At 34.0% G+C, this 15,407-nt stretch overlaps 1 protein-coding gene across 5 annotated transcripts in view; it reads right to left on the bottom strand.

Annotated features, from left to right (window-relative positions):
* NOX4 (NADPH oxidase 4) overlaps positions 1–15,407 on the bottom strand; it is a 170,205-nt gene that overhangs the window by 86,490 nt on the left and 68,308 nt on the right. For all 5 annotated transcript variants that reach the window (XR_004053751.1, XM_030918987.1, XM_030918988.1 and 2 more), the window contains exons 7-8: positions 13,835–13,907; positions 9,073–9,153 (exon numbers count right to left, since the gene is read on the bottom strand). Coding sequence is in view for 4 of the 5 variants with exons in the window: in XM_030918987.1 (XP_030774847.1) it covers positions 9,073–9,153; positions 13,835–13,907 (154 nt within the window). In the remaining variant the exon portion in view is untranslated. The remainder of the gene's footprint in view (positions 1–9,072; positions 9,154–13,834; positions 13,908–15,407) is intronic.

Raw genomic sequence — 15,407 nt, 5'->3', positions numbered from 1 at the left:
ACTGATGAGAATGTGGAGAAAAGGGAACCCTCATACACTGTTGGTGGGAATGTAAGTTAGTATAACCCTTATGGAGAAAAGTTTGGAAGTTCCTCAAAAAACTAAAAACAGAACTGACATACAACCCAGCAATCCCATTGCTAGGTATATACCCAAAAGAAAAGAAATCAGTATTTGAAGAGATATCTGCAATTGCACATTTATTGTAGCACTCTTCACAATAACCACGATTTTGAAGCAATCTAAGTGTCCATCAACAGATGAATGGATAAAGAAAACATGCTACATATAGCAATGGTGTACTATTCAGCCACAAAAAGAAGGAGATCCTCTCATTTTCAACGATGTGGGTGGAAATGGAGGTCATTGTGTTAAGTGAAATAATCAAGGCACAGAAAGACAAACTTCACATGTTCTCACTTATTGGTGGGAGCTAAAAATGAAAACTGAACACATGAAGATAGAGAGTAGAATGATGATTACCAGAGGTTGAGAATGAGATGGGGAGAAGTGGGGATGGTTATTGGTTACAAAAATATAATTAGATGACTACAGTCAATGATAATATATTGTACATTAAAAAATAATGAAAACAGTACAATTCGATTGTATGTAACACAAAGAGAAGATAAATATTTGAGATTATGAATATTTCATTTATGCAAATGTTATCATTACACATTGTATGGCTGTATCAAAATATCTCATGTATCCCATAAACATACACACCTACTATGTATTCACAAAAATTAAAAATAGAAAAGTTTTTTAAATGGAGAACATTATATAGACAACAATAAAAATATATGTGTGTATATATATATGTGTGTACATAGTGTCAATTTTATGTACAATAGCTAATATTTTTCTTCTAATAGGTCTGTGAAATACAATTATTTTTCTTTATTTCTAGAAAACTGATTTGTCCAAGATTATATTAGTGATTTTCTAGGAATCAATCCTGTTTCTTCACTATTATAACACAGGGCATTTGTTTCACTATGTTTAAAGTCAAAATACCAAAATGTGTGGGATAGCAAAACTACGGTAATTCACAAATTGCATGCTTACTCAAGTTTGTTTATGTATTTACTTTGGAATTCCATTATGAAATTCATCCCTCATATTTGAATAATAACTTGACGGGTAATCTAATATTTAGAGAAAATTCATGGCAAAATTCTAAAAGGTATGGGTTTTTGAAATCTGTGGACTTAATTGATTTTTCTATATGATGAATAATGTCTTTTCCCCATTGCCTTCTTTGCTATGTTTTGACTTAATCCTTTTATAAAGACACTCTGGCAATAAAATACTGATAAGAATATCTCTTCCACAGCATTTTTATCTGCTCCAGTCTAAATCCTAGTCTTCTTCATTGTTATTTTCAGGTTACATGGAAGAATTCTGGCAAGTAAAGTATCACATAAATATAACTTTATTATTAGATTTATTATAAAGTGATTACATTATATTATAAAGTTATTATATTATTATGTATCTTAACAAGGTCAAACATTTTAGGAAACATTTATAAGGCAGCACCATAAAGAAGGCATGTTCTTCTTACTCCATTTTCTCGGAGCTAGTTAGATTTCACCTTCAAAACTTTGAACTCTATATAACCTGAATCAAAACTGAACTTTATATTCAAAACAGGCAAACATATATGTATATATACCCACCAACTTACATAGAGAAATAGAAAAATATATCCTAGATTTTTACATGACATAAATATTTTTCATTCATAAGCAGGGGTACCTTCTAAATGATGAATAAATAATTCAATAATTCAAGAAAAGGGTAGAAGTTAAATTCAGGGGTCAAACTTCATGGGCTCAATCTTAGTTTTTTCAGGTATTGCCTGTGTGGCTTTGGACAATTACTTTAATTTAATATTTTATGTTTTAACTCCCCATCTGTAAAATAGAAATGATAGAAGAACTTATAATACTGTGTGTATTAAAAAAAAAAAACGAATGTCTGTGTGTGCACGCGCGCGTGTGTGTGTATAAAGTGCTAAGAATAGTCCCTTTCACATATTCAACATGTCTCAAACTAGGGAATTATTATGAATAGTATAATTATTATCCTCTAAAATGATAATGCAATTATTAAATTGTTCATTATATTTGTCAAGTTCTCTTTCCAGTAGCCTTCATGAGAGAAAAAAAAATGACCCAGTGGCTTTTATTTTTCCCATAATCCAGTGGTTTTAACTCTAAATAAAACTTAAGCAGGCTATATAAAATGTGTCAATGTGATATGAGTTATTATAGCTCTTTGGTTAAAATCTAGCTTTAAAAACTTCAGTTCCAAATTTTTTAAAACTTTTTTTTACCACACAAACTTTAGGGTGTCTAATGAAAGTTGAGAAACCTTCTTTTATACAAAAATGTACATATGTGTCTCAAAATTAAACATATACTTAAATACGCAGATATATGTGTGTATGTATTTCAGGAATTAATGAATCCCTGAATCCATTCAATGATTCCTAGGGATTATGTAGCCACGTTAAAAACTCCTATCCTACGGAAAGAGAAGTAGAATTTTTTTTTTTTTTTTTTTTTTTGAGACGGAGTCTCGCTCTGTCGCCCAGGCTGGAGTGCAGTGGCCGGATCTCAGCTCACTGCAAGCTCCGCCTCCCGGGTCCACGCCATTCTCCTGCCTCAGCCTCCCGAGTAGCTGGGACTACAGGCGCCGCCATCTCGCCCGGCTAATTTTTTGTATTTTTTAAGTGGAGACGGGGTTTCACTGTGTTAGCCAGGATGGTCTCGACCTCCTGACCTTGTGATCCGCCCGCCTCGGCCTCCCAAAGTGCTGGGATTACAGGCTTGAGCCACCGCGCCCGGCCAGAAGTAGAATTTTATGGTAGAAATAATGGGCACCAAACTGATAACGAGTATGCTAGAATCATTAGAAACTAGGCATCTAGGAAGTATTAAAACAGGTCATCTATATCAGTGACAGAGAGTTTATAAAAGATTTTAACCACTGTCCTGAACACCCAAAACCTCAGCCTTCTAATGACCATGGTAACGAACATCTAATTACAATTTCTAAAGTGAGACAAAGCTAGGCAAACCTATCGTGTGTATTATTTGAAGGTTCTGTTTCTCAAATACACATGCAGAGCCCCTATTCAAGGTAAGGACTCCTTTTGTGGCTCTAGCTCAAACTCTACATTAAAACAGTGCATTAGCCTCTCTTAAAACTTCTTCCACTGCCTCAGAATAGGTAGGATGCCTATATGACCTGGTCTTTATCTAGCCAATGCTGAATTATCAATAGCATCCCCATTCGTTCTCAAAAGTATCTGGTTTGCACAACAAATTACATAGTCACTGCAAATGTACAGGCAAGAAATGAGAAACTGAAAAGAATGTAGAGGAAAGTAAAAATTTTCTCCCGCAGTGCTAGAACAGGATTGTTTAAAATACAACTAGGGGGCCTTCCATTCGAAATGTAATGTGAGTTTCTAAGAGGAGCAAGTGCCTCCCACCAGTAGTAAGATGACCAAACCTTTCCCTGTACCACATCAGTGTGAGTGAAGGGAGACTTCCGTAAAGTGGCTTCTAAAAGAGAAGATACTTGGGAATCAGCAATTCTTAATGCTTCATTACATTGCATAAATATCTCTATCCCCTAACAGTATTTCCTTAATATCCTCCTCCTGAGGCCCGAGGCCATAATAGAGGGAGGTTATTTCCCAGTCAGCACAATAGGCCAACCCCCACAATATCTTTCTAACCCTGGTTAACATCTTGAGTCTAAACTCCTGTAATGCTCCTTGTTAAACTACCTGCCTGTGACACTGCCTGGGGTTCATTAATGCCACTGTTGATAAAGCCTGCCCACTGTGTTCCCCTGGCATAAAGAATAAATGTTTTTAAAAACATGCACATAAAAATACTCCTTTTAGATTTCCTAGGAAAAAAAATGATTCAAGTAGAATATAAATCATGCTCTATGATTAACTCTTGCTAACAAGTAGTACCAAATGGTAAGAGCTCTGCTTAAAAGAATACTTCAGGTATCATTCACATAATAAAAATGATCTGAGAAGAGCAGCAGAGCTAGCACAACAAATATTTACACTATTAATGTGCTGTCATTGCCATCCAAACATTTGAGGAGGACCTTCCCCTATATTATTTCCAGAATTATCACATTATAGTCTCTCTCCCTCACTTAAATAAAGACATAAAATACAATCACCACCCACACAGCACTCTCCAAGCTAAAGCCAGTGGGAGTGTTGACTATGGTAAGATTGCAGACATTAAGGTGCCAAATCTCATTTACAATGCATTCTCTCCACATTTCTTTGAAAGGAGCTGGGTTAGGCTCTTAAGCAGAAGCCCTGTGACATTCATAGTTTATTTTCCCTCCAATATCCTTTTTATCAGTAAGTGAAAATAGCAGTATGCATCTCCTTCTAATGAGTTTTTCAAAAGAAAATGAGGAAAGAAATAGCCAGTTCTATACATATTTGGAAAGAGGAAATGGTTTTGTTTTGTTTTGTTTTGTTTTCACCAGGTGTCTTAGAAATTGAATATCTTCAACGCAGCACACCAACAGCAACCTCCTAAAAAGGTATATTAAAAATTAAAGCAAAAAATTCCTCAGGAGGAAGGCTTGTTTTGCAAAGATAAACCCTTATTTCTAAAAACAATAGATTTTTAGAGATCTTAGAATATTATAATTGTTGCCATATCAAGGAATATTCCTTTGAGCTGCTAAGCAGTTTTCACTATATGTTCATCAAATTACTTTGCTGATAAGAAAATCTGGACTTTTCAAAAGTGTTGTGTCTTTATCAAAAAATCTGGTTTTTCAAAGTTAAATGTGGAGTGTCATTCTTACAAAGCTATTAGTATTGGTACTGGTATAATTTGTTCTTGCTAAAATTTATTGCATATGTCTATATTCTACCTACTTTGCTGCATTACCTTATTTAAACCCAAGACAACACTATGATATAAGTGATTTTATTAATCCCGTTTCATTGTTAACAAAAAGCAAGGACAAATTATCTGCCAAGTTCATATGGGTATTAAGTGATGTATCCCCTTTTAATCTCTATGTTATACTAACATCTTGGAGAAGAAAATTAATGTATTTTAAAGATGTATTTTAACACTAAAAAGAAACATCTGAGTTTGGTGTACATGAAATGTCATCTTTTCAGGGTGGCATGCAACAGATTTATTTATAAAAAATGAAGAGAATTGCTAAAATATACAACAAAAATGAAAACCAGGTTAAGACAAGGACACAGATACTCATGCAACAAAAAATTTGGGTCCTAAATAATACTGATTACAATATTTGTAGCCAAGAAAGAGAGACTTTCACTCTGCCAAAATCAGATCACATACTCCAAGAACATTTAGTTTGGTTTACAGTTTTAAAGGGGATACAGAGAAGTGTTGCCAAACGGGGGCCACATAACTTAGTGGTAAAGAATATCAGTTTTGGTATCTGATACCTGGTTTCAAACTAGAAATCTAGTTACTAGCCACGACCCTCATCAACTCATCTCTCACTGCTCCTATTCTCTCAGCTGAACATTGAGAATAATAGTAATAATAATAATAATAATAAATTTACAGGGTTGTTAGGAGGATTTAATGAGAGCAAATGTTAGTAAGATAAAAGAGAAGCATTCAATTAATATTAATTGTTAATATATTCAGAGTTCAGAAAATTAAGATCTGAAATACCACAATGTAAGAAACAAATGAATCGAATTTAGGAAAGTGGGCAACTTAAATTCCATGGCCTCCAGAATCAGACTTTTAAATAGCTAGACAGAAATTACAGTAAAATAATTCCAACCAAAAAAGAAAGAACATTGTGAGAATTAGAACTTTCCCTAAGACAGAATGGACATCTTCAAAATTAGGTATTGACTTAGTAGACATTATTGTAGAGGAGCTTAAAAGAGGTTTGATCAAGATATCTTTTAAACTTCCCTAAAATTTAAGATTCTATGAAAAAAATGACCTTAGAAAATCATATGAAGCCATTTCTCTTACTGTAAAAGTCTGCTTAGGTAGAAAAACCAGTCAACAACATCTAATCACCTCATCTTTTAAGCCTATTATTTTCTAAAATTTCTAGCCCACACTGGTAATTCTCCGAATTGCTAGCATTCATGTAAATAACACATGAATGTTTACATTTTTAAAATATGCAGTTTTATAATATTTCTAGCTTTTCCAATTGATTTTTCAAAATTCCAAGTCAATGATCAATGCTGGATGAATAGAAATCATGCAATATATTGCTCTTCTTTACCTTATGGTACTTACCACATTGATGGACAGAGAAGTTAATGGTAAGCAAACAGTGATTTTCTGTTCAGACCTAAAGCATACTGTTGAACAGAAATTTCAATACAAATCCAAGAAATTTACTTTGAACAACTGTACTTTATTTGGATAACCAAAAGTTGAAGAACAAAGTTATCTAGGTATTTCAGAAGTAAAGATATGTCTGTTTCCAACATTTGCACAAATAAATAGACTTGATTACAAGCCAATCCTTCATCAATATAGAGTATTTTTTTGAGAAAATTGTAAACTGTTATCAGCAGTAACATTTCTCATACCAGAAGCATATCTATGTTGCTTTTTTAAAAATTAAATTTCCTGGAAAAATGTGCACTGTAGAATGCTTATTGTATTATGTATGGGTTATACGACATGATTCAAAATTAGAATAACTGCTTTCTTCATTACTACCTATAATAAATAAATATCTATTAATTTAGTTTAATGATTAGTACATAATTAGTCCTATAGATACCTACTATTTTTCTATATAAATTAAAGTCACTTTCTATGACCCTTGTTCTACAAAAGTAAAATCGAAATTTAAATATGCATTCCTTTTACTTCCAAAGAAGTAAAGAACTCTCAATGTAATTCTCCTCTTTAAAAAGAAGTCTGTTTGAACTGCTGATCCTTTAAAAAATTTGACACTATTTTGATTAACAAAGAAATAGATTTTTTTCAGAGTTTTAGTTTAGTAAAACATGAAGGCAAATATAATTATACTAATAAATGACTGATTTTTTTTCTGTATCTATCTGATATAGATACATAGATGAATAGACAGACCACAAACTCAAAGAAGTCAAGATAAAGGTATTTAAACAAATATTAAGATCAAATTCTCAGAAGTACCAACCTCGCAAAAAAATAGAGCCTTGTCGTAAAAACTTAGGAGTTTCTGAATCAGAATGCCTAGGTTTGAATCTAAGATCCATCAGTTAAGGAAACTTCAACAAGCTACTTAATCTTTCTAAACATTAGTGTTCCCACCTCTGAAAGAGGTTTAACAATACTATTCTCATAAAATTCTGAGCATTTAATAACGTAAAGTATCTGAAGCATTTTGAATTTATACTTAGCATATAGTAAGCATTATGTAACTATTTTAGATTACTGTTATTATCATTAGTAGTATCTGGTTATTCATACTCCTCTTAAGGAGCGTAGCCCTGGCCAGGTAACCAATTCCATTTAAAGAGCAGAATGTAAAGCAGACTTTTCTCTACCAAGGGCCTTCTTGGTGCCCTGAGGCTCCAGAGAATTAATTATAACGTGTGGCCATTTTTCCAGTGCTCTACAACTATGTGTTCTAGAACCTTGGGACTGAACAAAGCTAACCAGGACACATGGGATAAATCCATTTGATACTGCTGTCTTAACCAGCAGTCTCCAAAATCAGGGGAAAAAAACCAAAGCAACATTTTGAATATGTACCCTGAAATGAACATCTGATCAATGTAAATGACCGACTGTACTGATAAATTACATTATAAAACATTCTGAAGAAAGAACTAAACAAAGGTCTGAACCTTTCTTCAAACTGTTTCCCTGGAAATATTTCAGGCTAAGAAAAACAGGGAATGTCAGCTGTGTTACCAGCAACATTGTTTATTATCAGTGAAATGCATCTGGACGGAAAGGACTGTGATTGAACTATGAAACCATTTTGGGCTGCACGGACCTCAGCCTCCTTGTGTACGGTGTGTTCTTGATCCCAAGGGCATCCCCTGAGGGGACCTATGCTGTTCCCAAGATACATCTTCCTGTGGAGTAGGAATGAGCCTTACCCAATGCAAGGTAGACTATGCCTACCCACACGGGTTCCTCATCTTAAAACAGAGTTGCTACATGAAGGAGTGGGGTAAATGCTTCCTGAGCAACTATAGGGACTCCTATTGAATAAGCACCTGACATTATCCTGTTGACATTCTGTGTGTCCTGCCCTGTATCCTGCTAAACCAAGTAAACCTGCTGCCAGACCTATTATGTCATGCAAGTGTGAATGTCACACCAAAGCCACCAAGTTCACTGCTGGTGGCCATACAGACTTACACATGTACAAAAATACATTATTTTCTTCATCTATCTTCATGTATTGTTTTAAGCACCATGCTTTTGAGTATACTGCTTGGATACACATACTTTCAGAATATGTTATATATACTCTTTGTAATAAGCTTCGGATACATTATTTTTTCACTTTATGAATATTTTTTCCTTTGGTGATTTTGACAGATCCTTTTCTTTGGTTACTTTAAATCTTTGACTCTCTCTGCAAGTATTACTTCCTGTAGAACTTTTAAAATGAAAAACTGGAAATTCCATTGTTATAAATCTTGCTTTTGCAGGACAGTTTCAGGAAATACAAATACTAAAATATATTCCTGATGTTCTCCATTCTTAAATTTTTTCCTTTAGAAGATATTAAGATATATCCATAGGAAGATTTAGAAACTAAAAGGTTGTAGGAGAGGTAACTCTAGCTTTTAAATGTAATATACTTTGTATTGGTTTCATTACAATATGCTATGCTAAAAATAGAATTATGTCTTCCATTCTTGACACTATTCTCAGTTCCACTATTGACACTATCCCCAATAGTGGAGAAACTATTTCTTCCACTCCTGACATTTTTACACTTCCTATGAAATTTCCTATAGAGTTGTCTTTTATCACCCCATTTTGGGGTACAAATGGTTTTAAATACATATATTTGTAAACTTACCCTGAAACATGCAACATCAGCAGCATGTAGAAGACAAAGAAGAGGTTATGAGTATACCAGAAGATATCATAGTTAGAAACTCTGCAAAACAAATACATTTATTTTAATGCTACTTTACATTCCATCTTACTAAAAATATCAAAATATCATGTATCATTTCAAACATATCTCACAATTTAAGAAAGCTAAAATATGAGTACGTCTGATTTTCATCTACTAATACCAAAGTATTAACACACCATATAGAAAGAACTGACAAAAAATATGAGTAAGAATTTATCATTTTGTAAGTTATTTGTATTTCAAATAAAGACACATGGAAATAATAAAAAAATAAGTTGTTTATTTTCAAGATATTACGATATAAGGCTAAGAAGCAGATAGCAGTCTGCTAATATGTACCTTGGCTATTATTTTATCAATATTGTCAATTTTCAAATAATTTCCAAAACAGCCAATGCTCCTCTTTCAATACATATTTTGAGAGTAGTTCAAGGGAAACTCAAAAAGAGAGAAATTAAAATAAATCATGGCCAAAGTGTTATATTCTTTTCCTGGACAGTGTAACCAGAATGATACCTCGATGTTATTCCTCTGAGGGAGGACAAAGACACTGAAAAGACAGGGAAGGTCAAGCATAATCTACAGAACACTTGAGAGAAGTAAAAGAGTAACAGTTATTTTATTTCATATGTCCAGGGTGGATTTTACGCATTAGAATCTTGGAAGTAGAGGGCAGATATTTACAAAAGCTTCCTAGATGAATATGATGTTTCCCATAGACTCTTAGAGAAACCCTTATTTAAGCAGCAGGCAATTGCTTGACATTTACTCCACTCATAGTATGTGCTATCATAAACAATATCATTACCATGCCTTGTAACATATACAAAGTTCTGATTTTTTTTTTTTTTTTTTCCAAGATGCAGTCTTGCTCTGTTGCCCAAGGTGGAGTGCAGTGGTACAATCTCAGCTCACTGCAACCTCCACTTTCCAGTTTCAAGCAATTTTCCTGCCTCAGCCTCCTGAGTAGCTGGGATTACAGGCGCTCGCCACCACGCCCAGCTAATATTTGTATTTTTAGTAGAGATAAGGTTTCACTATGTCGGCCAGACTGGTCTCGAACCCCTGACCTCGTGATCCACCTTCCTCAGCCTCCCAAAGTGCTGGGATTACAGGTATGAGCCACCATGCTTGGCCCTCTGATCCTTTTTTAAATCAAAACAATTATAATGTGAATTGCAAGATTAAGGGATACACTTTTCTAATGCTTTTAATACACACTACCCATTGCCCTCTAAAAATACATTTATTAATTACAAACCCAACCGTAGGCTACGAGTGCCTGTTTCCCAAAACTCAGACCAAATTTTGTAAGTTTTCATTATTTATTATAAGTAGGATGGGGTATTATTTCATATGTGTGTTACTCACTTTTAATTCTTCCGTGACCTTTCTGTTCATAATCATTACCCATTTATATAATTTTAAATTAATATGTGTAATTTGTTACACATATAAAACCTACATTAAACTTGACTTTCCTCATAAGCTTGTAACGCCACCTTTATTATCTAGCAGGTTCTTAAATATAGCAAGGTCATTTTCAGGGCTTTTTACTGACTTTGTCCCTTGGTTCAATGTTTTGGTAATTTCTGCAAGTAAGTCCCACTCCCTTTTAAGTTACTGAAGTTTAATCATTTTAATGTTCAGTAAGGCACATCCCTCCTTTTACTCCTCTTTTGAAATATGTACTTGGATGTGCCCCAGACAAACTTTGGAATCACTTTGCTAAATTAAAAAAACAAACAAAATACCCTGTCTGAGAATGTTATTGAAATTGCAACACCCCTAAAAAAAAAAAAAAAAAAAAAAATCGAGGGGTCAGGCATGGTGGCTAATGCCTGTAATCCAACACTTTAAGAGGCAGAGGTGGAAGCAGTGCTTGAGCCTAGGTGTTCGAGACCAGCCTGGACAACATACTGAGATCTTGTCTTTACAAAAAAAAAAAAGTAAAATAAAATAAAAATAAAATTAGGCATGGTGGTGTGTGCCCGTGATCCTGACTACTAAGGAGGCTGAAGTGGGAGGATCACTTGAGCCTAGGAAGTCAAGGTTGGGGCTGCAGTGAGCTGTAATCTTACCACAGTATTCCAGCCTAGATGAGAGAGAAAGATCCTGTCTCAAAAAAATAATAACAATATAATAAGGAAGAACTATATCTTTATAGTATACAGGCTTTATTTAAATCTCTATGTATTTGTCTCAGTGAACATACTTCTTTTGTCACCAGATATTATGTGTTTTGCTGCAATTGTGAGTAGTTTATTTTTATTTTATTCAATTTTTCAAACTAATTATAGTTAACAGACAGAAGGATTTTTTATATTTGTTTTATATTCAATTACCTTTTCCAACTCTTTTACTTGGCATTAACACCAAATTTTTCCATAATTCTCTTCAATTCTCTTAGAAACCTAATAATTACCAAAATAATTACCAAACGTAGATATTATATCTACTTTTCTGGAAATAAAGAAAATAATTTATTGTTGCATTTTTTCGAATAATTCCAAATGTTTCATTTTTTACTCTATGTAAATATTGGTAGAATTAAAAATACTTTTGGTTTTTTCCTGATTTTCTTAGGAATACATCTAGTATTTCACTGTTGAGTATAACCATAATTCTGGCTTTTATATGTTTTAATTCTACAATGGAAATAATTTTAATTTTTAGTTTATTTACTCTGAGTATTTTAAGTCAAAATTTGAGTATTTTAAGTCAAAATTTGAGTTCATATTAGTAACTGCCATTTTAAAATCAATTGAGATGAGAAAATGTATTCCTGTCATCTGATAATAGGATACATTAATTATTTTAATAGATTGACCCATATTGAACTCTCCTTGAATTAGGAGGCTACATTTCACTATCAGAAATCAAACTTTGCGGGCTTATCTATTCACTTGATTTGTCTAATGCTTTAGTTTCTTACTGGTAAAAAGAAAAGGTAAAATAAAAGAGATATCTGTCTCCATGATTCATTTAAGAATTTCATGATTCTAACAATAATATTTACAGAAAAGCAAACTAGGTGTTATAATCTTGTTTAAACAAGTTTTAAACAAAATAAAACCACTGAAGATTAAGAAGTGCTTAAATTGCTTATGAGAGCAAATGCAAAAGCTCAGTTCACAATAGAAGCTGATCTTTTCATTCCATTTGATAAAATTGCATCTCAAAGATTTTAAAATAAATATGTCAGATGCTCTAATTTTCCTTCAAGAACTCCTAAAATTGAAAAAAAATTAGTTTTTTTTTTAACGATTCCTCTATCTAAATAAAATAAAATTGCTCCCCACAAAATTGGCACCCTCACATACTAATGTTAGTGAGTTGCCTTTCTGTAAACCAAGTTTTCATTCTTATGAAAAGCTTTAAAAGTGTTCTTACAATTTGACTCAGCTATTCTACATCTAAGAATTTTTCCTTAGGAAATCATTGAAAAAGCATGCAAAGACATATGGATGGGGGTGTTTGTTTCAAAATTGAAATACAAAAAAAAGAAAAACCCAAATCTACCCAAAACATTTAGTAATACGGATCTGGGAAAATAATGTATAAAGACCTATTTGGCGATGTGCTGTGCCATCAGTAAAGAGAATAATAACAAAATATTTATTAATGTAAAAAATGTTCATAATATAAATTTAGGTCAAAAGTAAATTTAAAGCAATATTCTAATATGGTCCTGTTTCGGTAAAATACATAGGTATATAAGAGAGAAAAAATGATTTGGGGGTTGGAGGAGGGGAATTAGTGAACAAGAGCAAGAAGATTAGATTTTATTTAATCTATAAAAATATACTACATATGTACAGTATTAATCTTTGGCTAGCAAGCAGACTTGTGAAATTTTGGGGTGTGTGTATGTGTGTGCACAAATGTTAAAAAGTATAAGGACAGATTCATTTAAGTTTATTGTTTGGCAATTATTTTCAAAGCTTACATACATATATATAGATATATTTCTGTGTTTCTATTGAATTTCACATCTCAACAAGTAGAAAAATTGGAGATTTTTGAAGATTAGAGGAAATACATGTTATATGCCTTTTTTTTTTTTTTGCTTTCTTTAACTAAAAAGTTTATTCAGAAACATTGACACTATAAATATTCCAAAAAATTAAATGTGTCCATCAGAAATGACATGTGAAAGTGCTCCTGATAATGTACATCTGATTTTGCTCAAAATCTCTTAACTATAAGAATCAATATGAATGCAGATAATTTGTTATTTTAGCAGATGCAAACCAACAATTTCTCCAAAGTTTTGTATAGAACATCATGTTAATTTACAGCAAGACAAACTCACATCAGGAAAATAGCTTTAAAATAATTTTAAGTCACATATTCCTAGGAATTCCTAAGGTCCCTGTATGTACACATTGCTTTCAATCCCATGCCCCATAGAGATCACTACCCTTCAGAAAGATACTCAAATTCTGAAGAACTGTAATTCTTTTGGTTATCAAATGCAATCTCCATACACAATTTCTTACCAATCCAGAAAATCTGCTAATACAAAGAGAATTTTCAGAAGCAAGAAGTCATGTATAGAAACAGCTATACTTCACTCTTACTTACCCAGAACAGTCCATTAACTAGGACACTACAATGGTTAAACACTTTGATTACTCAAGACTTTTTCTAAATAACCTGACAGATAAACATCAAAACAATTGACTCTGACACTTACCTTATTGCATATGTAGAGGCTGTTATCATGAGGAATAGCACCACTACCATGCAGACCCCTGTCAGGCCAGGAACTATAAAAATGTACACAAGTACGTTTTTACTTAAATCATAGTGAGATAAAAGTATAAAACATGATTACATTAGAATCCAAAATACTATGCTGTTCTGAGGGAAGCCTAATTCAAACCCCATATCTACATGTATGTTCTACCTCAAACAAGCCTTTTACTTTTTTATTTTTTAAATTAATTTTTAATTGACAGATAATAAATGTACATATTTATGCAGTACATGGTGATGTTTCCATACATATAAAGTAAAAGTGATCAGATCAGGGTAATTAGCTCTCATCCATCATCTCAAACATTTATTATTACTTTGTGTTGGGAACATTCAATACCCTTCTTCTAGCTATTTGAAAGTATATAATACATTATTGTTTACTATAGTCATTCTACAGTGGTATAGAACAGAACACCAGAACTTACTAAAATCAGCACAGTTTCAAAGTCTTTCAGACAAATCAGGGTCTTTTATCTATTTTACAGATGATTCCTTTTTTTATTTCCCAAATATTCTACTCAGAATGGCAAATATGTACTTATTTCTAGAGGTATATACTAAATATCAGCAATTAATGCAACAGGACAGGGTTTTAGCCACCATAGTACTAAATCTCCCTTATGCTCTCCTTCCTCTTATGAAACTAAGTAGTGCCTTCAGTTTCAATTTCAATTAACTGCTTTTAGACTTCACTACCTGGCATAATTGTAAACAAAAAATAAAGCCTAAAGTGTTTTCAAAACCACAAAACGAGGGGCGGAGCAAGATGGCTGAATAGGAACAGCTCCAGTCTCCAACTCCCAGCGCGAGTGACACAGAAGATCGGTGATTTCTGCATTTTCAACTGAGGTACTGGGGTCATCTCACTAGGGAGTGGCCAACAATCAGTGCTGGTCAGCTGCTGCAGCCTGACCAGTGAGAGCTGAAGCAGGGCGAGGCATCGCCTCACCTGGGAAGTGCAAGGGGGAAGGGAATCCCTTTTCCTAGCCAGGGGAACTGAGACACACAACACCTGGAAAATCGGGTAACTCCCACCCCAATACCGCGCTTTAAGCAAACGGGCACACCAGAAGAATATATCCCTCACCTGGCTGGGAGGGTCCCACGCCCACAGAGCCTCCCTCATTGTTAACACAGCAGTCTGCAGCGATCTAACCGCAAGGCAGCAGCGAGGCTGGGGGAGGGGCGCCCGCCATTGCTGAGGCTTAAGTAGGGAAACAAAGCCCCTGGGAAGCTCGAACTGGGTGGAGCTCACAGCAGCTCAAGGAAACCTGCCTGTCTCAATAGACTCCACCTCTGGGGGCAGGGCTCAGCTAAAAAAACAACAGGGGAAGCAGCAAAGGCCTGAGCAGACGCGAACGACTCTGTCTGACAGCTTTGAAGAGAGCAGTGGATCTCCCAACCTGGAGGTTGAGATCTGAGAATGGACAGACTGCCTGTTCAAGTGGGTCACTGACCCCTGAGTAGCCTAACTGGGAGACATCCCCCACTAGGGGCAGTCTGACACC

The sequence above is a fragment of the Rhinopithecus roxellana genome, chromosome 15, assembly GCF_007565055.1.
Source record: "Rhinopithecus roxellana isolate Shanxi Qingling chromosome 15, ASM756505v1, whole genome shotgun sequence".
NCBI classification, from domain to species: Eukaryota; Metazoa; Chordata; class Mammalia; order Primates; family Cercopithecidae; genus Rhinopithecus; species Rhinopithecus roxellana.
The sequence above is the reverse complement of the archived record's forward strand: the minus strand, read 5'-3'. Positions and strand labels throughout refer to the sequence as shown.